The following is a 27,354-nucleotide window of genomic DNA, read 5'->3' as shown; positions in this document are numbered from 1 at the left end:
TTGATCACCCCGTACACCAGTTCTTCTCCTTTTCCCACTTGCACAGACAACAAAGGCATTCTGACTTAGCTGTACAACACCTGCCTTGTCTTTGGCTGAGCAACTGTACCCTGCAAGTTCACACCGCAAGTTTCCCATTCCTCTAAGAGCTACATTTGAAATTAGACCTAAAACGATGGCATCCTCAATTAATAGAATTGTAAACAATCTTGTTTTTTGTTTTTTGTTTTTTTTTTTTTTTCTTTTTAGGTATGCAAACACCACCAACAGAAACCAATAGGTATTCTCCAGGAAACCCTGCACGAACCTCCCACATCCTGTGACCAACTACAGCTTAGACTGAAGAAGAGCAACTAGTTTTCGTGAGACAAAAGCATTTTGAATTACAGTATGAAACAAGCACCTAGCCAGTAAAGTCAGCATTTTTTAAGGTTTGACTTCTGATATTTTTAACTTAAAAAAAAATCACCAGATTTATCAAAAAAATCTGACAAAAAACACAGCACTAATGGAGTTGTTAATCTCAGCATTCCTTCACCAACACCATCATACCATGTATTTGGACTTGCAGGGTGAAAAAGCTTCTCCTGGAATTACTACAATCAAAAGGATTTAAGAATGCAAAAATATCTTCCCCACACAAATCTGTGAATGAAAACTAAAGTATTATTCACAAATGATAGTATACATAACCTTAAAAAGGCTATATCCAAATAACGTAGGAGTATGTGAAATCGTGTTTCTTAAAATGCCATTTTCCCTGCAAAAAGTGTGATTAACTGAACAGTAAATCTTGCTTCACTGAGATGGTGAAGGAAAGAACATCTGCCACTAAGAAAACCTACTCAACTTGAACACAAAGGAAATACCATTATAAAAGGAGGGGTTAATACCATGAAAACAAACACTATATTTTTAGTAAAACCTGTTCTAATCCATATCCAAATTATTTTTTTCTTTAACTGAAGAATTTATTTGTAAATGATAGAAGACTTCAGTATTTTTCATCTAAACACATAGAAAAATATCTTCAGCTTGTAAGAAACTCATGTTGATTTAAACACTAAATTTGGAGATTTATTGAAGCCTCTAACAGAGAAGCTGTTTTGTTTTCTTTCCTTCTGCTGGCACATTCTCTCTAAAGTTTTGCCACCTAAATTCATTACGATATGAAGATCACATGCACTCCTCACTGCTTATCAAATCAAGCTCTTAGTCACAATATTTTCCTCTGGCTTCCCCCACACATAGATGTTTACTTCTAAGAGAAAGAGGTTTCTCGGTACGACAAGAGAAAAAGCAAATACCACAAAAATCATGAAGCAAGAAACTCAAACAAGCTGAGTTTCTAACCGCTACCAACTACTGGCTGCCATAGCAGAAACACTAGCGTGGACATGTATAATTTCGTGTAGCTTACCAAGCTTTCCAAGTAGAAAGACAACTTTGAAGTGGTAGCTCTAACTTTATGAGATTATGTTATCATTAAAGTTGCACCAACTTTTCTATATGCTAAGCTTCTGTGTTTCTTTTCCCACCAAAGATTAAGACAAATGGCATTGCTGCAGAACTCTAGAGTTGTTAGAGTACACACATTTCTGTGAGAGGCCTATCCAAACCCTGTCGTTTCTTTTTTTCACACCACATCCTGCAACAAAGCATACAGATTACAGTATTTGTAGTTGTTCACCCCTCTGTTTCTGCACAGAAAATACATGTTAAGAAAATAATTATTCGATCACTACTGTATTTTCTGCTGCAGTTTTAGTCTTCAGAAGCTTCTTCCCAAAGCCAGAGAAATGCAGAAACAGTGAGCTTCCTCAAACCTACAGTTCCAGCCTTTTCCCACCACTTCGGAAAAAACTGTTATGGGGGAGTGAAAAAATGTTACTAACTGAAATTGACACTGCCATCTCCACATTTTCAGCTGTTTATCACTGATCCCATTATAAACTTGCCCAAGACAACCCTGGTTTCCTGCCCTGTTACCCACAGACACCTGAGGACCCCAGAGCTCTTGGACTCCTCAGCTGCTGCTACACGTGCACCGACACTGCAGTCCTTCCTGCTTCCCAATTGCCAGGCCAACAAGATACTCTGCAACCCCGAATTCAAAGCTGCTGACTGCCTCACAGAAAGAACATGGGAGCTGCACAAATTTTATGCTTCGATGTCACTGGTGATCTACCAGATAAGCTGGCACAGAATCACGGAAGTGTTTGATTACAGTGGCAACACTGCCAGATTGTCATCAGACATTTCCTTAAACAAACGTTTCATCAGAAAATGTCAATTCATCAATGGCTTGCTTCATTATAAAATTCCGAAGTCAAATGGGAAAAGTAACTCACAGAAGGCTCTTAAATACTTAAACCTTAATTTCAATACTTTAAAAACTGGAAGAGTCCACAGTGCAAACTCTACTACTAAAAAGAGTTTACTTTTACTAAAAAAAACTAAAAAGCTATACTACATGCTGTTTAAGGAGGTACTACCAAAAACACTTTTTTTTTTGATGAAGTAGGATAGTTTAGAATGGTTAAAATCAAACCTACAAACATGAGAGATTCTGCACACAAAAACATAAGTAAAAGCACAGCTGTGCAGCTCTGCTACCTGTGCTAGTTCTTCTGTGCAAGCAATCAGCTCAAGCTTCCTTCTATGCAGATAAAAAGAAAATCTGTAACGTGACTACTTGATTAACTTAAAAAGTAACCACTTCGTATTGTAAAGATTTAAAAGGGGGAAATTATCAAATTCTATGTAATACACTTCCCCCCTTTTTATTACCCACTACTATTAAGAAGCTTCATCCAATAGCCAAAGTCCTCTACAACTTTAAGCAGATGTACATGTACCTCAAACTTCTATTGCCAACACCAAATTAGTGCATTTCATTGTGTATTCCCTCTTGTTCTTTTCATAATGTCCATCCTATGACTTTCATAGTGTCTTTACGTATTATTTTAACAACTATAAAAGAAAGAAAAATAAGAGGAGGTATCAAAGAATCACTACTGAAGTACCACATATGGTCAAAGACACAGACTTTCTTTTTTAAATACTCATTAGAAAGTCCTGTACCAGTACAGAAATACAGATCACAGAAAGTATGAACAAGTAAACATGAACCTAATCCATTTGCAAATTATTGGAGGTGTAGGGAAAACAATAAGGTTTCCAAATAGGTTTCCTAATAAAAGAATCAGTTTCATTTATATGCATAAGATAGTCAGTATGTAGACCATGAAAAATTGATATTATCAGCACACTACGATCCTCTTTAATGTATACTCGTGTTTGTTTTCCCCTATTATAACAGGACACTAAAAAGTCAGAAAACACCACCATTCACATTTTTTTATATTTAAAAAAAAACGTATTTTAATTGGTAACAAAAGAGTTCAAACCACTTATTCTACACCTGCTTAACTTGATCCCTCTGAAAACTAAGCAGGCTTGAAATCAAACACATAGGGTCAGATGCCTTCTCTATCTCTCAAAAAAAAACAAAACAATGCTGACAGATAAGTACAGACATGGTGGTTAGAACAGTAGGCTAGCTGCTGTTTCAGGGAGTAATAAAATATTAAATTTCAGGACACTGCCTTTAAAATGAATTGTTACCTGAAGTGTGACTAATTTTTAAACTGTTGCTACAAAGAATCAGCATTTGTTGGTTCAAGGATAACACTGTTTCACAATTCACAAACAGGTTTACTCCAAAACCTAATTTCATCTCAGCTACAATGTATTATATGCACAATGGTTTGTTTGCATGTAATGTTTGATTCATGGCGAAAAAAGCAGGTCTCAGCTTACAGGTCCTTCAGTGGCCATTTCAGTGTACAGTAGTTAACTACGTGTACAATAAACACAAAGTTTAAATCAGGTATTTACATTGCCACAAAACTTTAGATTTGTGTATTGAAGTTTCATTCTAAACAAATTTCAAATTTAAAGCCAGGATCAGTTTAGTAAGTGATGATATATTTAGACAATCTGTTTTACTGATTATGGAGCCACAAGTATACATACAGCAAGCTTTTTGCTTGTTTTACATTTTTCTGACTTTTTTTCCCCCCCAACTGTAATACTTTAAAAAAGGCCAATACAAACAATGCTGTGTAAACAGTGTTGCATTATAAGCTGCATGGTATACCAAGCTATAAAACACTAATTTCCTCAGATATACTACTGCTGTCTTGCTAGAATTATTATTGCAAGAGCCCTGTCTCTCATATACTCTTCTACAAGAACAAAAATATCGATTCCTGGCAAACTGCACTTAAATGGAATTCTCTCAAAGTTTACTTTCTTGGAATTGTTCGAGATGAGATTTATACTCTTCATGAAATAGCGAGAGGTTTGGTTTTCTGGGCCATAGAATTGAAATACTTTCTTGAATAAAAACAATTCTTATAAATTTCATTTTTAAGAATATCAGTGTTTTATGTGCAAAATCTGTGTTACCACATGAGTTGGAGTCTCACTTATATTGACCCTACTTCTAGCTGAACTATCTTTCTGGCACCAAAATAACAACCTCTAGATTTCTCTTGTATTCAATCTCAACTGATTCCATAATCACCAACTCCCCTGAAGCATAGCAGCATTATTTCAGGTCAAACAAAATGTTTCAAAACAAAATATTTCAATTCATTTTTTTTCCAATTGAAAATAAGCTACAGTAATTCTATAATGAAGGTGGGGTTTTGTTGGTTGGTTGGTTGGTTTTTTGGAGAATTAGAAGTATAAAGATATGTAAGGTTGAAGAAGTGGTACTCAGGAAAGCATGCAAAAAAATAAAGAAGACAACAAATTTGAAGATGTAAAAAAAAAAAGGAAGGACATTTGAGAGCAAATAAATACAGTGAAATACAATGAACACAATTACAGACTTTTATCACAGTGAAAACAGTATAGTGAGAAGAAAAAACCTAAAATCAGTGCTGGAGTCTGAAGAGGAGAAGGCAAGACTGCTTTTCTGGAAGTATCTTCTGATTATAGCTCTCCCTGGTTTCCTCTTCTGTGTACGCTGGTACTTACAGCCCCTAGCCTCATTCAGCTTTTCCACACACGTTTGTACCACAGAAGTTTCCCTTCTGTAGGCTTGTTTGCTCAGCACGAAGGTTAGAAAAGTGTTTGTTCCCTTTTCTTCCTAAAATCATTTCTCTTCTCCCTGTACAATTCATACACACATATTATCACCTCAGTACAGATGATTCACCATTTTTTGTCAAGGTGCTTTCCTCAAGCACCTTAATATCTTATCTTCTATGATGGCCTAATACTGCTTTCAACATTCTCTGATTTGTTTCTGATTTGGTCAAAGCTATAGAGATTAAAAATAATAATAATAATAAAGCCTGTAAGACACACAAAAGGAACATCGATCACCGCATAGAAGCAAAAAAAGTTTGCAGAGGCCTATAATCTCTGCTAATACTTAAGAGATATTTTCTTTATAACTGATGTGTTCACATAACCAATCATAACAGTGATGCTAGTCACTTCAATCCAGTTTTCATACAAGCAACTCTTGTTTTCATACCTATCAATATCGATAACTCCTTCCTCGGGAGTACACTTGTGTTCTCTTCCAGACCTCCCCCAAAAGACCATTCAGGTTATTGCTCTCAAAATAAAAACAGTCTGGAAACAAATGTAAAACAACATGTTTGGCTCTACTGTGCTGCAGCCCATTTCAAGTGTTTTTGTAACCTTACTTCAGACATAAGATGACATTTTACTCTTATCTTTTCCTCTCAATTTGCTATTTTTCCCTAGCTTCCCTCTGAAATTACATAGTTTACTATTGAAAAATGGCATTGGAGCTTCTAATACTGAGTCTAGCTCAAAGAAAGGTACCCTCCTGCCTTAGTTCATAACCACCCGACATTTGTCTTGAGCCCCGCTATTCTGTGTTACTTGTTATAGACTGCTGCCATAAGGCACGGTGAAGAAACGAACAACCCAAACTAATTAAAGTCCTATAGAAAGACATTACTTAACAGAACACACCAGTGTGGATTCCTAGCAGGATATGTTTTCTATAAATGAAACTTTCATGTAGCTGTATGAGAAAATCAGAAAGATGTACAGCAGCAGCAAAAGTATAAAAGTCTAAATAGGCAAAGGATAAGTAAATTTTTAGAAGACTCATAAGTAAAAAAAATGAAGTGGTAAAGTATAAACTATAAACTAGCATCAGATAAATCTTCTCGATTATGGGATATCAGGACCTTCTTTACAGGACATATCAAAATAATGAAGTAATAGGTATTTTGTGTATTAATTCAAGATGTTGACAGCTGTTGTTTTTATGTTTTGCTTTCTCCTTTTAGAAAGACAGCAATACCAAACACTGCATTCTTAGTTGTAAATCAGAATTACACAGATGTGCTGCTACACAGAAACAAGACTGATGAGCACCATCTCATGGGCACTTGAGGTAACAGATTCTAAACAGGAAAAAGGTCTGTGTAAAGTCTCCAGTATATCGATCTTAAAAACACATGGAAATTGAATGACAAAAGCAAAATCTCAAGCTTTCACATGCTTAGATGTGAATATACGGCACAAGCTAAAGACTCCTCTAAAAATCAGTCACCGCAAATACATCTGGGAGGAACCTTATCATATCCACAAACAACTTTAGAAATATTTAGGCACTTTAAGCATCTATAAGCACAATCACATACATACAATTACCCTCATCCTAAAGAATCCACTGTCTTAGGGCTGCTAAAATGAGTCAAAAAAAAAAAAGGATAAGAGCAGTACCATCAGAACTGTCATTTATCCTTTTAAGTCAACAGTTGAAAAAAATCATTTTAAAAGCTTGATGGTGTACTTGTAGGTTTCCTTTTTTTTTTCCCCTCCCTTTCCTCTCTCTCAACTTTACAGTAGTCCATGAGCTTTTAACAGATTGTTTACGTCCATTCCTGCAGATCCTTGCAAGCCAAAACATAACTTCTTAAAAACAGTTATGGGCCATGTTACTTCAAGTACTTGACATTCGACAACACAGTTCCTCTGTGACCTGAAATTTTACCCAGTAATAGTAATACCTCAGAGGGAACATCCTTATTCACTTGTCCACTAGTTCAGGTTACAGAGAGACTCTCCTGTTGTAGCACATAACACCTCGATCTTTCTTCAGGTAATGGAAAAGTTTAAAACTGCAAACTTGCATTTACTAAATATTATGATAAGTAAAATAAAGCATTACAGAGAGAAAACAACAAAAAGTAAATAAGGTACTACCACAAAGATTCATAACAGTGGTTATGAAGTAAATAAGCTCCCAAAATGAAGATCTGGTAATCTCTGGTTTAAGAACATTAAGAAGTAGAAGACCAATCACTCCAGACTACCACAGTATTTCTGTCTTAGAAACAAAGGAAAGGTTGGTTTGTATGTGTGTTTCTTTTTGACACATCTGTCCCAAGAGAATTAATTCCCAAAGAAAAATTTCCTCAGCTCTTTAAAAAAATATATACTTCTATACATTGCAAAATGAGCTCAATTTCATATGGCATTTTAAATGCACTTCTTAATAAAGGTAATATCAATAGCCATGTTCTCTCAATGTCTAAGATATATGTAATTGTATGTAAGCTTATTGTTTTTTATTGCTGGATGCCACTAACACAAAAAAAGGCGGGGGGGGTATACTATTAATCACAGTATTTTAAGCATCGCTGCAGAAATAAAGTTAGAGGGACTGTGGGTTCTGCTAGCATATAAAAGTTGCTCCAGGCAAAGCTTTCCCTACATAAACTAGATTATTAATTCTAGAGCAACATCATTTTTGGAAAGCCATGATGCACAGTTACATCCCTCCCTGCCTTGAACACTGGGAAAGCAATTCATTAAAACACTGTGGTGTGCACCTAGTGGAAAAGGCTGCAGCCCTCCAACCAGACACTGCGTTGTGACACTTGCTTACACCACCTTAGCAATCATTCCACAGCCGCTGAGGGTCAAAGCAGATCTAATATTTCAGATGCAGATCAGACTGACTGTGTAATCCTTCTGAGTAAACCCTGCAATGTTTCCTTGGCTTCCTCCCAAAACTTACTACAGTGATCTCCATGCACCGCTTTCTCAGCACTGAAGCGCAGCCAGCTCCCACTCACAACATATTAGCAAGTCAGTCAGTCTGTATCCTCTGAAATTGATACGAAGGAAGGCACTGTGTTATAAATTCCTGTTACCCTCTTTGTCTTGTCATGTGAATCTCTGTGAAGCTACCAGGATCAAAACTGGTGCCCTTCCCTGACTTTGCTTTGATGGGGACAAGCGTATAAACTCTCTATCAGCTGAAATATTTCTCCTAGTTTTGTTAGTAGCCAAGACTATCCACCCACCCATAAAAATCCACCTCAAAAGAAACTACATTTGGTCACCAACCCTGCCTATCAACAGTGGTTTCCTGCCTGGCAGCAAGCGTCTCGGCTTCATCCCAACATCTCACATAAAAGGTTAACACCAGGGCAATGCGTATTTTGTAGGAAGCAGAACAATTATTGCACCCTAGACACTTTACAATATCTTTCTGACCCCACCAGATCTGTAGCACCTCAGATATCACACCACCCAGGCTTCCAGATTTCCCTAACAAAGATGAGAACACAGTGTTAAAGCCAAACGCACAAAGCGGAGCTCCGTTCAACACATCCAGTCAATTTTAACATCTTTGCTTGGACTTTCAGTAGAGCACTGCATTTTCTTCCCTTTGTGAGCAAAGTTTGTGCATCATTTTTCATAGCGTTCCACATAATCCTAAAAGCTCAACTAAAAATACACTCCCTTAAAAAAGCATGTCATTCTACAAGGCTGAGCTACGTTCCCTCCGTAAGACTCAGTGGTTACTCATTATAGTACAGTATTTCCAACAACTTCAGATCTCCAGCAGAACACCTCATAAGAAATACTTGGCTATTTTTAAAGTGTTTACAGTGTTAAAGTAACTATCACTTGAACCTAGCTGACTGCTGGCTTATTGACAACTCTTCCAAGCTGTCCCCCAATTCACTTGGTGAAGTTTTATTATTTCCACTTTCTGTAGACTAACTGCATAAAATACTAGCTGGCGTTATGGCTAATATTATGCAGTAGGTCACAATAATCTCTTGGCCTCATAAATTGTACTTGAGGATCTTTTAAAGAAAGCTTTTATTGGAAAATGTAAATTTTTAAGTGCTATTCCAAGATCAGCCTTTCAGTATTTGAATTTTAGGAAGAACGTCGCTCTTCTCTCAAATATTTGCACCTTTTCTTTTTATACATCTTTTTTTTTTAACAATTGTATGTAGGACCACAAATAAAAAGAAATCCATAATCATACCTATAGACTGCAAATGTGTGTAACACTGTAGAATATAAGGTTTGCATAATATGCAAGAACAGTACTTTATATAAGACCAAAAAATTCAGACACAAATTAGAGGGACAAGAAAACTGTAAAGAAACAGAAAGCTGTGAATAAATAATAAGATGTACACAGTATAGATAAGAGGAACAGGAAACCTGGCAATTACTGAGGCAAAAATACCTAAGCTGAGAAATAGATGTTAAAGGCATATAGCTATACAGATTTACACTTCAGACATCTCAAACCAAACTGGGGGCTTTTACTAAAAAGATAAATAAAAAGATTTTTTTAAAAAGTCTGCAAACATCCTACACACATTTTTCATCTTAAATTTGTAAAGTTTGAATAGAAGTATTTTCAAGCGTTAATTGGTATGACTTATGTGCACTAAATACATTACAGATGGCTTTTTTACACTGCACTGCAGGCTTAACTCAGATTGGTCTCTCAATGTAAACATCCCCATTGTGTCTTCCAGATTGAGTTAATAGAAAAACCTAAAGTAAACCTCTCATGTCCTCCTGCTGGCATTACAGGTGAGCACACATTTGTATTATTGAACACTTCACCTTTTGTAACTGAAAAATGAAGCAAGTAATACAAATATAGGTTTTGGCAAAACCATCACATTGTTTCAGCTCCACCAACCGCTAAATTAAAAACTGCAAGTATTTGAGTAAATGAAGGCAGGTTTTTTTCTTGCTGTAATTGCAATCATGTCTTGAGAATCCAATCAGAACATATAGTTTATAAAACCAAAGTGTTCTGCAATACCCTTAAGATGTTTGGAAGGTAGGTCTTTTCTGCCTAGCCAAGTCTCAATTTTCCTTCTGAAATTTAACTGACTTTTTCCTATTTAGTATTTAAGACTGAATTATGCAGCATGAGCAAAGCAGATTAACATTTTATCCACAGTAAGCCCTCTTCAAGGGAATAACTTTTTGAGGAGGCACAAGTGCCTCATGAATGACTACTTTAGCCATACAAGTGTAGCATTTTTTCATACGCTGAAATCCCTACTTGAATGTATTTATATTGTGAAATTATAGTGTTAAACTTACTTTCAAAAAATCAGTTTGTTTTTTAACACAATGCTGAAAACATGAAAAAAATCAGTTACCAAAGACTAATATTAATAATACTGGGGGAAAATACAGTAACAATGGATGCAAGATGAAATGCAAAATGTTAAAGAAAAAAAATCTGCACATATGATTTTCTCAACAATTATTATACGTGAATAAAATCTGTTCTTGTAAATTCTTAAAAAGTATAGAAGGGTTGCCTGCTTTTTGTTTATTACTACACTCTGTCTGGCAAAGCACTAAGCACAGAGTACCATCCTTGCTTAGGAAACTGTTCTTATTTCAAGATGAACCTAAAAATTCTTTCATCTTTGTTGCCATTCATCTGATTTATTTTATGTGCAATGCTGTCTTTGACAACACTTTTACCTTAACCCAGCTGGTCAGTCATACATCTGGAATATGAAAGGCTGCTATGATGCAAATATGGACATTATTATTCATAATTTAAAAAGTATGCCAATATAAAAATTTTAACTCTGCTTTCCTTCCTTTGTACAAATTCTGATACAAAAGACAGTACAGGAACTTGTGAAACATGTTTATGTTCAGTACAACCAAATCCTAATGAAATGTTTAAGGAAATGATCAGAAATGAAAGTAAAAATTACAGATAGAAGAAATACAAATTCCACGCATTTGTAAACATATTGAAGTATAAAGCTACAGTCAAAATACGACAAAATATGGTCAGTTAGATTTTGTCACCTTTGTACAAATCAATTTATGGACAAGCCAAAAAAAAAAAAAAAAACAGCTCCTTCAGCATCTAGAATAAAGACAGCCTGCTTCAGGAAAAAAAATAAAAAATAAAATAAAATGTTTGACTGCAACACTGCAAAAATAATTCTAGGGATGATGCTATTCCAGTGATTTCAGTTGAAACGGTTTTTAGTTTTGTGTTTTGTTTTGTATAAGGTATGCAAAAGAGAAATCAAAATTCCTTTAAACATAATTGCCAATCTACTCCATTATTCAAATGCAGGTACCTTGCTAAATGTCACCACTTTTCAAACTCACAAGGTCATATTAAAGCAAGGTTTTCTTTTTGTTTTACATATTTCCCATTACGACAACTAACTAGAATTCAGGGCCTGTTTTTTTAAACAGTTCTCGTGCCACCTTGGGATGGCTGCTGGCAAAAGTCTGAACCTAATTTAGCTGCCTCGCTCGGGAGACTGGTACGACTCTTGGTGCCACTGCAGTAAAGAAAGATCATCGCAGCTGTTCTCCCTCCTGTAGGTGGGCACCCGAAGCAGAGAGACAATGCTACAGCAAAAAAACCCTTGAAGCAGCAATACAGTCCTCTGCTGAGCAGAAAGTACACGTGAAACCGGCAGTAACAACAGTCGCTCAGAGAAAACTTACCCATGGCAACCATTTCACCACTGCCATAGATAGCTCTGCACTGACCCAAAGAGGAAAACAGTGGGTTATGAAAAATAAAGCAGTCTACAGAAGGAAAAATAAAAAAAACTCTCCATGGAAAATTCTTCAATTCCTAAAATATTAGATTCTCATTTGCCAAGAGACCATTTTTAATTCAACTGTGCTCATCCTCGTCATTTATTACACTCTTTCAACTGTGTTACATATGGCATTACAGATGGTGCTAAGTGATTCCAGGTAATCAGAAGGATGCTCTCATGAGATAACATTTTAGAAGTGAAAAAAAAAAAGGGTTTATTTTTCTGATTATGTTCCATTTCTCACTGTGTTTAAACAAAACTGATTTCAGATTTTCAGAGCAGCAACGTGTGTGGAACCCACAAATATCTGAATGAAGTAATTCAGAAAAAAAACAATGCCTCACAAGACTATCATAAATAAACTGGGATATGCACCCATTTAAGGGAGAATTTTAAAGAGTGTGGTGGGGAGACAGGAGTAACTTTCTGTGCTCATGCCTTCTGTTACTGCAAAAACTAGAAACAGTTTTCATTCGCACACTGCATAAGAATGGTGCAGTTATGAAATCATTCAATTTACATATTTCGACATTTAACATGCATTTAGTCCATGAATCGTCATACTAGCATTAATTCTTTACATCAAGTCCAAAAATTTTCATAAATTTAAAATCATCATCCTAGGGGGCAAGAGTTTTATTCCCCCCTCAAATATACAAGCACTAGTCTGGAGAACAGTTAAAGGAGATTTACAAATTTGGAGTAGATAGCACACAAGCTCTTGTTTCTAGCCTCAAATGGTTGCTGGCAGTAGCCATGGCTTATCACCATCTGCAGTGATAGCAGTGACAACAGCTGCACCACAGCAAAGCAAGCCAGACACTTCAAATTACAACACATCTGTTCTTCCTCGGAAATCATCTTTCCCACTTAGAGTCTGCAGCACAAAACCAGGACCTTTATACACTTGTCTGTGAGGCACCCCTGCCTCAGGTAACATATACAAACTCCAAAAGGCTTCAGGTAAAAATAATTCTACATTTCCTACTTCAGATTTGAAAACTCGTGCTTAAAAGTTTCGTTTCCATCTTGAGATCTTCCTCCATGCAAAGTTTCTTCAGTACATAATTGCACAGAATTAGCAAATAATCAGAGAAGCAATTCTCACTGCCATTTTTAGGGCATAGCAAATAGGACCGCCTCAGTATTTTCAACATGATTTTTTTTAGATTCTCTTTGTATTGAATAATGATTACTATTATGTCTATTGCTACATGTTATTCTTCATGCTTGTTTTTCTGAAATAAAGGAAACATTGTGTATTCATGCAACTACTACTACTTGGTTTCAAGTAAGCATCACATTGAAGTTTAGTATAAACTCACTTGAGGTTTTAGGATACCGGTTTCAGACTCCTCTGTGTAGCTGCTGTGTTGTGCAGACATCAAGATAAACGTAGCCCGTTTCCTGCCTTTATAGAGAAGCCACTCACTATACACCCTCTTGGGCATAAAGAACAGCTTTTGTGTTCATTTCCTCTTTCATAACTAAGTATTATATAACATAGTGGTTGACAATTAGGTCTCACCATGTAAAGATGCTACAACTTTCTCATTATTCACTCCAATTAGCAAAAGTCAACATTGGGGGAGAAAAAATTGTTTCAGCATAACACAGAAGTTTGTCATCTTCCCAAAGGATTTACAAAAAAAAAAATAGCTCCTCAGCCCAAAATCTTTCAGAAGGGCTTAAGTGTTCATGAACTTCCTGCAGTAAGAACTGCTGTTATGAGACAGGTCCCAACCACATCAACGCAAAATCAGCTTCACACTCCACCATTATAGTTAAAGTTGTAGAACAATACCACCCATGCTAAAGCTTTAAAATCTGTAATCTCATTTCAGGTTTTAGTTCATTGCTGATTCAACTGTCTCTATATTTTTCCGAAGAGCTTAAATCACAGTTGTAACAGTTTACAAATATCTAAATATATATACACACATACATATACACGTATACACACACACAGTTAATTACATCCCTTGAAAACTAAATACAGTATCAGTGAAAGTTCTACTACTTTAGCTAACAGCAGTGAGCAAATTACTAGAACCCTGGAATATATTTACAGATTATCCCATCAGCAAACAGTCAGTAAGTCACACCATACCACAGAGCTCTAATAGTTTGACCCACATCACGCAATCCAGTAGAAGTAAAGATGTTTCATGGCTTACATCTGGACCAGTTCACAGGGGAAAGAAAATGGACATCAGCTTTCCAAATGTTTCTACTTTATTCATCAAGTAGCAAAAACTTTTAAAGTTCAAAGATTTTGCAACGTAGATTCAGTATTTGTTTGTCCTGGTTCCAGTTAGGACAGAGTTAATTTTTCCTCATAGTAGCTGGTAGGGTGCTATGTTTTGGATTAGGATGAGAAGAGCGCTGATAACATGCTGATGTTTTAATTGTTGCAGAGCAGTGTTTACACCAGGCCAAGGACTTTTCGGCTTCTCGCTCTGTCCTGCCAGCGAGCAGGCTGGGGGTGCAGCAGGAGCTGGGAGGGGACAGACCCAGGACAGCTGACCCAAACTGGCCAAAGGGGTATTCCATACCATCTGACGTCATGCTAAACAATATATAGGGGTGGCTGGCCGGGGTGGGGGGCCGGGCTGCTCGGGGATAGGCTGGGCATCGGTCAGCGGGTGGTGAGCAATTGCATTGTGCATCACTTGTTTTCTTACACATTATTATTATTAATACTATTATCATTATCACTATTATTACTATTATTGTTATTATTATATTCCTGTCTTAATAAACTGTCTTTATCTCAACTCACCGGCTTCACTTTCCCGTTTCTCTCCCCCATCCCAGAGAGGGAGGGGGGAGGGTGAGCGAACGGCTGTGTGGTGTTTAGCTGCCAGCCGGGTTAAACCACAACATTGTTGGTGATAGATATTATGAACAAATTATGCAAAAATGTGAACTGAGAGAGAACTTGTCATTGACTTCTACTGCCATTAGAACCAAGAAGCAATTGTGAAGCATCTCCTGATGGATGTGCACAGAAAGCAGAGCCCAGGAAGAAGGCATCTTCCATCAGCAGCAACAGTTGCAAGCAGTTGCCTTGGGGCACTTTTAGTTTATATCACATATGATAGTGCTGTGGAATCCAGAATTATCACTAGTTTCATTTCTACCAATTCCCTGCAGTCATCTGCATGAATGCTTCCAAAGCAAACAGCTCCTGAAGAGTAGTAGCATTTTTTCCAGTCCCTTGCTACTCTATGCATCCTTATAATCTTGTAGAAAAATCCAGACCTTCATTCCTCTTCCTGGAAAACTTATATTTAACCAAACGTGCCTCATCAGTCACAACTGCCTACTCGGAGCAAGTAGGACTTGATTCAATCTGCAGAAACTTCATTACATCCGATGGATGAAAAGAGCACAGCTTGACTCTTAGTGGCCCTGCCACATGCACAGAATTAACAAATAAAAGTAAGTTTGCTCCTTGCTTTTATAACACCCATATTTGCTATAGAAATCATTCAAGCAAGAAACACAAATGTATACCAAAGAGTATGCTACAACTTCATAATACCAAAGGTAGCAACTGGATAAATACCTTGCTTGTTCACAGCATCACAACATGGAACCATATCCTACAGACATCACACAAAACAAACGACTTGCCTGAAGACAAAACCATGCTTGAGTAATTAATATTCCATTAATATAATGGCCATACATAATTTCATTCCTGGTTTTTTTTGATATCACAATTCATTCAGAGATAATTAACTCCCATGCTGAGCTAACAACTTCTCACAGCCAAGCTATTAACTTTTTTAAAATGAAGCTATCTTGGCCTTCAAAACTGTTGATCAAGGTTGAGGTTTGGTCATTTAATACAGGAAGCTACATGAACTCACTGCGATTGGGAGACCTTTTACTCTGCTTTGATCCCACTGTTACAGTGATCAATAGCTGTTTCAGGGATCTATATGTGCTTTCAAGCAGTTTTTCCAGCACGAGCAGGGTGGTCGCAAGCAACCAAACCCATTTAGAGGTATCCTTGATATACAAAACTCCTCGACACAGCTGAGAAACAATTCTCTAGAGATGTAGTTAGAATTCCAGGAAATGCTAAAGCTGACTCTTAGAAGTTGTGAAATTGAGAAACAACAATTTAAATAAGCATTTAAAGCTACTCATCTCCCTCTACATATACACCAACCTTGAACAGGAAATTGAAGTATCAAGATCACTTCCAACTCAGTGCTACCGAAGTCGAAAGCACTGCCAACAAAGGCACGCAGTAAGTGTATCCCATACCCATCAATACGACCTTCTTTGCTGCGTATGAGTCAAGTCTTTACAGAGGAGGTGTTAAAAACTTCCCTTTACAGGTCACTTATAGCACCATGGCTATGCACTTTTGACAAAAGAACTTGAATCTCTTCCTGCTGACAGAATTCAGGGTAGCTTTCATTTCCTGAACAGGTGAGACTTTACTACGCCAGCAAAATTCCCAGTGCATGATATACATTTCACTTTCAAAGATATGCTCAGAAAGGACACAAGTTCTTACTGCCAGGTCTCCGATGAGTCACAGAGTAAGAATCTCCCCCAAAGGCACTACCACTGCCAACCAACTCATCCACAGGAATGGCAGCACACTGGTATTCACGGTTCCCCAGCCCAGTACAGAACCCAGTAAATGCTCAGGACTCACTTTTGCGACCCAGGATAAAAGCAGCTGACGCCAGGCCATGGAAGAGTGGCAGAAAGCACAGAAAGGACAAAGCAGTGTCTTGCTGCAAGGGTAAACTGTAGATTATTAAGTATGGCACAATGTTGGCACCCTACTTTGGATGAAGAAGTGGGCAAGAAAACAAGCCAGTAGTTTCCTCATGGGCATTCACTGTTTGCATAAAGATGGGAAGCTGCTGGGACAATTTCTGTGCCTGAGAACCCCTTTCACGGCACTTGACTGTTGAGATTGCAACCTCCTTGCAGTTGAGTCTAAAGCAAGGAAATCTGAAGTGCTAAGAACAGCACAGCTTCCAAAGATGACATTCTGAAGTAGAGTACAAAGCATACAATCCAGATCAAAATACCATTCCCAGCACCTCAGTACTCTTATTCTATAGCATCAGCAATACATTAAACATACTGCGCTTCCATCTCACGTTAGCTACTTTGAAACACGTTCTAGAAACGCAGTCACAATTGCTCAGTTTCAAACTCCGTATCAGATACCTAAAAGTCAGGTATTAAAACACTTAAGTTATACACTGGAACCAAATCATAGACTTGAACTAAGATACTATTTGAAGAACAAAAAGAAAAGCTTTCAAGTTTTTTTCAGCCAAGTTCACAACCACGACTACAGACAAATCACATGCTTACTTTCAAGAAAAACATTAGCAGGAGACAGATGCTGACTGCATTGATAGTTTCCACTTGTTTATTTAACAGTCATGCACCATTACCAACATTAGTCACTTGATTCCTACTCTCCCCGCCCTCAACTGCATTGTTTTAAGGCTTATCAACAATTCTGTCATTGACTTGTGTTCTTTTTGAGATTATATCTACGATTCTGCACAAGGAACTTTTTCTTTGGTGTGTTTGTGGGTGGGGTTTTTTTGGTTTTGACTGTGTGTGCATTTGCTTTTTAAACCACTAATTGCTTCTAGGGTCCTCCTGAATCTATAATCCTGTAAAACACAATTGTTCTTAGGAACACAGTTTTAATCCTAGCAATCCTATTCTGCTTAACTTAAAGACTTCTCTAATAACAGATGACTAAAATTTAGAAGTTACAGGATCAGCAACAGAGTTTACCTTCTGCCAAACAGCTCACCCCCAACCCCATACCAATCATATCTGGGAAAGCAACCAGCGCAATTCCCACCCAAACCTGCACATTGCCTGACAAATAAACCAATTAGTGAGAGGTTTATCAAGCAAACATTCATCATCCTGGACCCTATAATTACATATTTCTCAATCAACTGAGAGATGCTATTGGTTCTCTTGCTGCTCCTCTGAAAGCGAAAGTGCTCTCAAGCTGCAGTGACCATCTTACCTGCTGCTTACTGGTGCTTTCCTACCTTTCCGGCATTCCCAGAAGAGAGAATAATTAAGTTAAAGGTCACTCTGTGCATTGTTGCAGTTACTGTTTTAGAGGACTAGCCCACTATAAAACCAGAAATACAGAGGGTCTAAGTGAGGCAAATAGAACAGACTTGATTTAATCCATTTCTCTTTACTTCTGTCCACCTCACAGAGAACAACTGCTGATTGCACAGAGGAGAAATGGGGGGACAACACATTCCCATGGAGCAGATGAGTCTTGAGTCATGACTCTGGTTTTGATTTTCAATTGCAAAGGAAAGCTAACCCAGTAGCTCTTTAAGTGTTGTTTTCTGCAGTTGCATCAACATAAAAGAAAAGATTTTTGCCTAAGCAACTCACATCCAGCTTAACAGTCATGCCAAAAATAATCAGCGTGATCTGAATTTTCTGTATAATGCACATGAAATTTTCCAGCTAAATGTATGTAACAAGAACACCACCAGAACCACTCATATGCAGGCTGTTACAAAGAGACTTGCAGTTTAAGCTTGCAGAGCACTTTACAGAAGGCAACAGAGCACACCCTATTCCCACTAGCTATTCTCATTTAAGTATCATCTCAAGGCAGCTATTAATGAGAAAATCATGCCTGGGACGTAGCTGTTCCCAGCCCTCCAGTTAGCGCTAGTGGAATACAGTGCAACAGAAGGCATTAGGTTTTCCTCTCCACAAATTAGTTTCTATTTAGAAACTATTGATGCCTACTTGAAAAGCTTTGGAATCTAAAGCACTGTAGAAATGCAAGCTCTTCATAAATTACATCGACCTTCCAGCATCAGCACAAGGACTGCAGTGTCTAAGGAAAAGGTACAATTGCAACTGCTCATGCAGCATCGTTATTAGCTAATTTGATTACAGCAGTTGTGCAAGGATTGATCTCGATTGCTATCTGCTCTAAATATGGAGCACTGAATACTGGAAACTGCAGTCTCCACTGGCCACACACGGTATTAAAAAAGCAGGTGGCAATAGTATCCTGTTTTACGCAAATTAGAGCCCTCAGATTCCTGGCAAATGGCCAGAGCTCCCAGATGGACAAAGTCTGAAGGTTTCCCCAGAGGAAAAAAAAAAAAAAAAAAGAAAAGAAAAAAGATGACCTAACTAGTTTTTGAACAGGCAGTAACATGCTTTAGCATGACACCAAGTCTAACAGAAAAATCCAGAATTGTATAAAGCAGAAGTGTAACCTAAATTGGGACGTTAGTAATTAGGTCAAGCTAATACCAAAAACCCATCATGCAAAATGTTATGAAGAGGCCGGCAAAGGCCTCTAGGGGCTGGAGAAGAGGTTTGAATGGCAGAAAGTTAGCTAACTGTAATTAGTGATTATGAACAAGAACTTTCTTCCAGATTGACCCACTTAAAATAAATAGAAGTTCTTTAAAAAGATATGCATAAATTTAACACACGGAAGACTGAATTTGACAGAAAAGACACTTTAGAGTTTTATACACAGAAGCACTGAAGGTGGCAAAAAGCTATTTCACATCTAATGACTAAACCATACAGCTTATTTAATCTGTGCAATGAATCAAAGCTACCTCCTCAAGGCTCACAGAGAACTTCATGACTCTGTAAAGACAGAAGTTACAAGTACTTGAAGTTACTAAGTTGTCTAGTAAAAAATAAAAGTCAGCACACCATGTCGAGCAGGATACCGTTCAGAATGACCGCAGTTTCCCCAATAGGTGGCAAAACAAATATAGACAGTGAATGAAACCACAGAGAATGCTCATTTTTATCTTTCATCAGGCTTGCAATCTGAACACCAAAACACATGCTGATTTTCAGAAGAGTGGATTCTCAGGAAGCTTAAGCATCTGAACACACATTTGACTAACCCAACGTCACTCAGTACCAAACACCTCACCAAACCAACGCAGCCTTAAAGAAGAATTAAACAACTTCCTTATCCCTGATTTTCTTCAGCCCACAACATTAGTCCAAAACAGCCACTTCATAAAACTACTCCTTACCCACACTCCTTCTGAACCTGCACGTTTGGTTCGTTCCTCCAATCTCTTTCAACGAACATGAATAATTACCTATTTTTATCTCTCTCTGCATTGTCCAACCTTTGTACCAACCTTGACATGCCATCCACCTATTTCCCTGATGCTTTTGACTAATTTCATTCTATTCCCTAATCCGCAAATGCTGTTCCTGAGCCAGTCCATATGGCCACTACTTTGCCATGCTATCTGCACTACTAGGTCACACAAGGGTCCACCCAGCCCAGCTTCTCTGACAGAGGTGATACAAAATACTATTTAGAGAGAGCTAAGCTACCACAACAAATAACCAGCTTTCTCTTCTTTGTTAAAGGATATCAGCTAGAGAAAACTGTCACTGAACTGATGTATCCCCCCAAAGAGGAATTTGAAAGTATGCTATGAACTCATTTTAAACAGGCTTACTTGTGAAACAGACTGATAATTAAAAACTGTCTTCATCAAATATTGCATTATTAAGACATGATATATATAAACAGCTGGTTCTGCTTTACCTTTTTAGCTTTATCTTAGGTTCGTACAGAGCCTATTGATGGTAGCACAGGATGCTATGTGCTTACGCACAAGCCTGTGCATGCAGCGCACAGGCTTTCACAGACGTGAAAATTCAGGTTGGACATGAGAAGCTATAAGAATTAGCCAGTTAGAGTAAAAACAAGAAAACAAACATTTTCCTACCTGGCCTTTTTTCCCCTCAATATTTTGACCTCCTACAGGGTTTTTTAAGCTGCAGTCGCAGAGTTGATGCCACAGCCAAAGTACAAATCAGCTCTTCTTCAGAGTTTAGACAATTATTTTCTGAACTCCATAGCTTCAGCATGGAGCTTTGGCATACCCAGACTGCCATTACCATCTCACTCACTACATTCCACGCATTTCTTGATTGACCACAAAAGTTCCCCAAATTCCTACCCTTATTATGCAGGGTGGTATTTCCACTAACTACAAAGTGATTTCCAAGTTGCATAAATACCTAAAACACACACACGCAAAAGAACTGACATCACATCAGTAGTAAGTATACCCATAACTACTCAGAATGTATTTTAATAGGATGGAAGTCTGTAATCCTTACTTTAAGTAAAGGACAAGTGACTCCCATTGCTTAACAATCTTGAGCTAGGTAAAGCTTGGTGAAAGACATCTCTTCGGCTTATTTACTCAGCTAAACTAACAAGAATTATCCTTTTGTTACTGGATCCCCAAATTAGGTGTGTTCAAAAGCATGAAGATGACCTGGAATTAAGTAGTCTAAATTCACTCACCAAACTGGGCACTAGCCTCCCATTGTGAAAGGGAAGTAAGTTTGCACTTGATGGACATCATAAGAAGAACATTGAGACAGATTTGGAAACTAGTATTACAGATCTTTGGTGGAATTCCACCGATTTACCAAAAAAACAAAATCATGTAAAACTATACATGACTGCTAGGACAGCTGACTGTCCATTTTTTATTTTTTTTTAAACTACAAGCTTGACCTAGCTAAATCCACAGACTTACCTTATCATCTATACTGTAAATGGACAGAAGTGACTGAACTAGGATAACTGTAGCCAGAGGTGCACTCCCCGGTAAGCTAAGGAAGACTGCATGTATTAAGAAATGCACAATATTCAGTGCTGCTCTAGAAACTCTGGTTCCTCTTGCTTGTCATCAATGTGGCTAAGTTTAGATAGCAAATAAACCCTAACACTTATTAAAATACACATCAAGGTAGGCAAAACAACCAGCTATTATGGAAACATTTGTGACACATTTTTGACTACTGTAATACATTTAGTTCTATTAGCATTAGCTTTGGGGATTTTCTACAAGAAAAATACATGCAAAAAGACTCTTGTTGACCAAAGATGAATAAAGGAAATTTTTAGTTCATAAAATCCGTTATATTAAGCGTTTCAGAAGCGTTCATATCAGATTAGAAACCTGCTGTGTCAGCATGTGATACCATTAGCTTTCAGGTAAACAGAGGCTATAGCGCAGAAAACAGCAATGGAGAAATGACAAAGCACAGCAGAAAGCACATCAGCAGAAGGCAAATAAGAGTTAGTCCTGACATCCATCTCATTTGTTCTATAAAGCAAGCCAACTAGGCTGTGGAAGAAGGTACCTTTAAAAAGAAAAATGGAAAGTAACCAGTAAGAATTTTCAAAACCTTCAAGGTGAATTTTGTTTGTGGTTTTAGTGAACTCTGGCACAATGAGAGAGGTGACAAAATGAAGTTTATAAAGTAATCTTAGTCTTTGCTCTTCATATTCAGGTAGTTTTAAATCATCTTTGGAGGGAAAAAAAACTCATTTGTACATTCTCACTGGGAGAAACTTGGTGAGGACCTCCTAACACGTGAATGGAATCAGAAGCAGCAGCACATGCTCCTCACTGAAAAGAAGGACAAAACATTAAAAGCAACAGCCTTTGCAACACAGACTAAGGAGGAAGAGGAAAAAAAACACATCAAATAACCAAATCTATATTATAGATAATAGAACAATTAAAAGTACTAAAGCTTATTTAAGAAAAAGACTTAGTCCAAGGTGTGGCATTTCCTTAAAGAGTAGCAGAAAGCCTAGAATATCTGATGTCCCTAGACACTAGTCAGCTTGAGACCTGAGCAAATTCTGGCATGAACTCCCCAAACTGAATTGCACCAACACCCCAGAGAAAGACAATAATTGTATAGTTGTCTGCTTGAAGCATAGCAGAATTTTGCCAGAATATCTATTTCCTCCTGCAAGCTCAGTACAGTTAACCCCTGTGTGCACAGCATTCATTACCAACAGAACACCTGTCAGTCATTTACCTACTGAAAGACAAGGCTATGCAGTGACCTAAGTTTTATATATAACTAGAAACTTGCAATAACTTGGAAACAACATAACATCAACACATGACACAAGACAAGCCTGCTGAGAATGGAGCTGACCAGAAGCTCCATCCAGAATTTTGACCTGGAAAAGATTCTGAAGGGACGGCCTCCTATATTTCCAGTGCAGGTTGTATAGCCTGGAGAACAGACCTAGAAAAGAGTTCTCTGAACTTGAAAACCTCAGATCCTAAAAGCCTTCTCTGATACCGGTATCACAGAACGTTAAATAAATAATATTATAATAAAGTTTTACCAATTGCTGAATTATTTCTACTATTCTTTCTGAAATTTCTTCAATAGAAGAAGGGGTCAACTTCTATTTCTCTTTTACTACAAAAAACACATAGCTGTTTTAAGTTTATAACAGATCTCTGTGTAAATCAATTCTTTTTTCATTCTATCATCTCCTTCCAGGAGGCTTTTTATTTTAATAAGCTAAGGGGGAGCAAAAGAAAAAAAATAAGAACCATGGTCAATTAAAAACATAATGCAAAAGGAACAGGCAATATATACCCATAGTTTAGCCTAGTGTGTATCAGAAAGATAATAGATTAATGCTTGAACAAGAATACATTTCCAAACAATGTCATAGAAAAATAAGCTTCCTTAAGCTCAGCATTTTTCCTCCTCAGTTTGAAGAAATGCTGAAATACACAAAGCCACATCTAAGGTGGACTGAAAAACTAGGTTCTCAGAGAACACTGACCAAAACAGAGCTGATAAGTTTGAAGAGTAACATGTCCAAAGACAATAAAATGAAGCTACTAGTTTTTTGATGCATGGTAGACATAAGTTCACTAAGCACTCTGTTATACTGCTGGACAGAGAAAGTGTTATAGTTGGCTCTCAGCTCCAAGATCCAACACCGCTGGACTGAACAAGTTATTTGCTCAAGTAATTGGGACAACGGGAGCTTACATTTCTTTAACAGGCAGCAAGTCAATCACTGTGCACTTCAAATTCTTGACCTTTTGGGTCTTTTACATATAAAGCATGACAATTTTGTAAATCCTTAAGACGAGGAACATCAAAGCAGCACCTTGGGTTTGTCTGGATTGTCCATCAAAAACAAAAGAATTCACCGTAGCCTGCATGTGCTCAGCAAACTTGAAGAACAGAATCAAGAGCAGCATGTTTGCTCAAGTAGTTAAAAAAAAATAGGTCAGCTAACCTTATTGTGAAAAAGAAACTCTTCATAGAGCAAAACCACCCTGAAAGGTAAAAAGCAAGCATGCAGTCACACCTTTCTACAGAGATTTGCCCAGCCCTTCCTTCAGTCTGGTCTGAAGACATCTCGCTTTAGTGATCAAAAAATCCCCCAAATACTGTATATCACCTCCTTTCAAAGTACAAGAAGGAAGCTAGCTGCTAACACCGCTAAGCTAGTGCAGTTATGAGTCACTGAACTGAATGAAACTCAATAGCATGGGATATTTTGGGCTTAACCCCATTACCAATGGCAGAACATAACATGATTTTCATACCCCCCTGAACCTGCATACACAAGAGTAAATTCACTTCAAAAGCTACAAGGAAACAGGTTGTCATTAAAGCCATAGCCAAGAATCACTGCTTCCCAGAAGAAATGGCTCTTTTGTGCACTTGTACACCAAAAACCGCACCACTGCCAACCAACGCCCCACATGCCTTGGTTTCTGATCAGTGTGGTTTTGGAGGTATTAATTGACAAAACAAAGAGGTCACAGCTAACAACTGAACAGAGGCACAACTCAATGCCAGACACATAAGTACTGTTTTGTAGAGAGGCACTGATGTTTCAGATTTTCATCTACTACGCTACGTTCATATCCAAGAAAAGCCAAAAAGTCAGCTTAAAAGTTTTTTTTTCCTAAATAAATAAAGCAAGAACTCCAGAAAATAAATGCTTTTCTGTAACAAAGTCTCTGAGTTTGTTGGCTGGTTTGATTTTTTGGCACTCCAGTTACAATAAAACCACAGAATACTGAGAGATTCTCTCTCCCCAGATAAGTCACCAACAGTTAATCTGTTTACCTGAGACTCAGAAAAATCAAGGGACCTACTTTTTCTGATACTACCCCCAAAAAATTATATTGCATTCTTACATAACGCAGGTAAAGCAGCCTTACTACCAAATTATTAGTTGCTTTATGATAGGTATCAACTGAGTGGTTTTGCTCTTATAATAAAAAGTGGTGCAGAGGCTTGAACTTTAGCCTCCCACATCACAGTCAGGTGTGCTGGAATGGCTGGAGAATCTTCTCAGAGGTCAGGCATGTCATGTCACTTTGACATCAGGTGAAAAAGACTTCATTTCAAGAACCTCCAGAGCAAGAAACTCTCCTTATCTTCTAAATGGAATAAGAAGATCCAGAAGAATGAAGCCTACAAGTCAAATTCTGCAGTCCTCATAAATCTAAAATCAAGGATTCTCTAAATGTTAGTTTCTCTCTTGTCCAAAACAGAGTAGAAAAAGAATCCCAGAATCAACAAGCTCTTAAATTTACTGTTTTGCTTCACCTCTTCCCACTGCTGCGAAAAGTACACTTCCAGTATACTCTCTCAAAAGGGCATGCCAGAAGAAATAAAATTGAACACGCTCATGGAAAAGTTCTCCCTGCCCCTACACGTGCCCTAAATCATAAACTATTGGCCAGAATTTCCTTTTAAACCTCCCATTCACATATCTGAGCAGTGAGTTTTGTTAAAAACAATTGTCAAGTGCACTCTAAGCAACTTCAATCACCTGCTCCTATGTGAGGCATCCATATAATGTCTACCCTCCTTCATTTTTGCTAGTACTGCAATTCCACTGTGTTTCGACTTTCAGCCAAATTATAGGATTATATTTTGTTACTATGTAAATATTAAAAAAAACACTATCATAATCCAAGAAGATAACATTAAAAAACAGGCAACGGTGTACATGTAAGTATTTAATAGCCACTAAAACCTACATGTAAGTTACAGAATACTACTAAAGAAAGTATTCTTTAAAAGAGTAACAGAAAATCCAACTGCATTTAAAAAACAATGTGCCTTTTGCATCAACCTTCCTTCTACCACACTTTGCACTATTACGTGGTCTCACTTCCTGGTTTGTCAGAAGCCATGCTATTTTAAAGTCAAAGGTGCTCACTAAAAACAAGAAGGAGGAACAATGATCATTTTTAAGAGATTTTTTGAGACTTCTGATAACAGCAGAGTGTCTTTGTAAACATAAAGACGGTTTTCTCCTAATGTTTGGTGTCCTTCAGTAAGCAATCTTTAACAAGTAGCCTAATAGTTTTAAATGTAGCCCAAAGACTTTTAAGAGCACGTATTACATTTGTAGCTTAGACATAAATAGGTAGTATACTCAATTTTTAGTGAGATCTGAAGTATTAAAGACATTTCTACTGTACTAAAAAAACAGTATCAAACTATCTAAGTCATTAAAAAAGGGGGCACTGAAATCAAGCTCTACTTTTCCCAATAAACAAAGTCAGTAAAGCACGTAAACGAATTGCTTCCTGCCCCACTTCCCTGTGGACAGAACATCCGAGTTCAAAGCAAACAGAAAGCAAAAAGGGACATCAACATCTTCATGGGAAAACTTGTTTTGGCTGAAAACAACATGTGTTCTGATGACAGTTTGAGTTACTACATCAACATTTAACTTTCTTGTTCAGTATACCTGTTGAATGTTTAAACATCACAATACACTTACCAATTCTAGCTAAAGCAACAATTTCTCTGAGGCAAATTAAGCCTGATGTTAAGTTACTTGAAGTTTAAATGGGTATATAGAGACTCATATGCTATGTCTTCAGCTTTTGTAATTCAGAAGTGAAAAGAACCCAGTTGAAGTGCAGTAAGGTGAAAGCACAAACATGCAGACAGATATTTAAAGACAGAAAAATCACATCAAAAAAGCATGGGATTCTTCTGCACACATATACTGTTCTTTTCTGTCACAGTTGAAACAGCAATCGACTTACCAGATTAAACGTAGTTTCGACTATGTCCCTGTTGGACACCTCGCCGACTTCCACGAGTCCTGTCAGCACAGCAAATTTCATCCTGATGCCTCGGATGGGGACTCCTGGATTCAGAGGCTGCAGCACACTTCCCCCTTCAGCGGCATTTCCTTCTTTCCCCGCTCCTCCTCCTCCACCATCACCTGTTGGCTGCACAACTTGTTTGTCTCTGCTCGCCATGGCTCGCTCGCTCCTGAAACGCCTTGAAACGCCGGTGGCAAGCTCCGGGAAGAAGGCAGGAGGGCAGAGACCCGCAGCCCGCTCCTTCCCCTCGGCTCCGGGGGAGGGACGGGAGGCAGGGTGAAGGACGCGCCCGGCTCTCCCCTCAGCAGGAGGCGTCTGTCAGCAGCCGGCTGCCCCGCGGCAGGTACCGAGGGCCCTGCAGGACGAGCCGAGTTATTCCTGCCGAGTTATTCTCCCCGGCACCTCCCGCCCCGCCGCGCCGTGAC

General features: G+C 37.9%; 1 protein-coding gene across 3 annotated transcripts in view; it reads right to left on the bottom strand.

The window, feature by feature from the left end:
* Positions 1 to 27,354, bottom strand: part of LRBA (LPS responsive beige-like anchor protein) — a 400,077-nt gene that overhangs the window by 372,305 nt on the left and 418 nt on the right. For all 3 annotated transcript variants that reach the window (XM_080589383.1, XM_080589381.1, XM_080589382.1), the window contains exon 2: positions 26,867 to 27,284. In XM_080589383.1, coding sequence (XP_080445509.1) covers positions 26,867 to 27,085 — 219 coding nt within the window. In that variant the 5' untranslated portion in view covers positions 27,086 to 27,284. The remainder of the gene's footprint in view (positions 1 to 26,866; positions 27,285 to 27,354) is intronic.

The sequence above is a fragment of the Anser brachyrhynchus genome (assembly GCF_964034855.1).
Source record: "Anser brachyrhynchus genome assembly, chromosome: 4".
NCBI classification, from domain to species: Eukaryota; Metazoa; Chordata; class Aves; order Anseriformes; family Anatidae; genus Anser; species Anser brachyrhynchus.
This window is presented reverse-complemented; position numbering and strand designations above follow the sequence as displayed.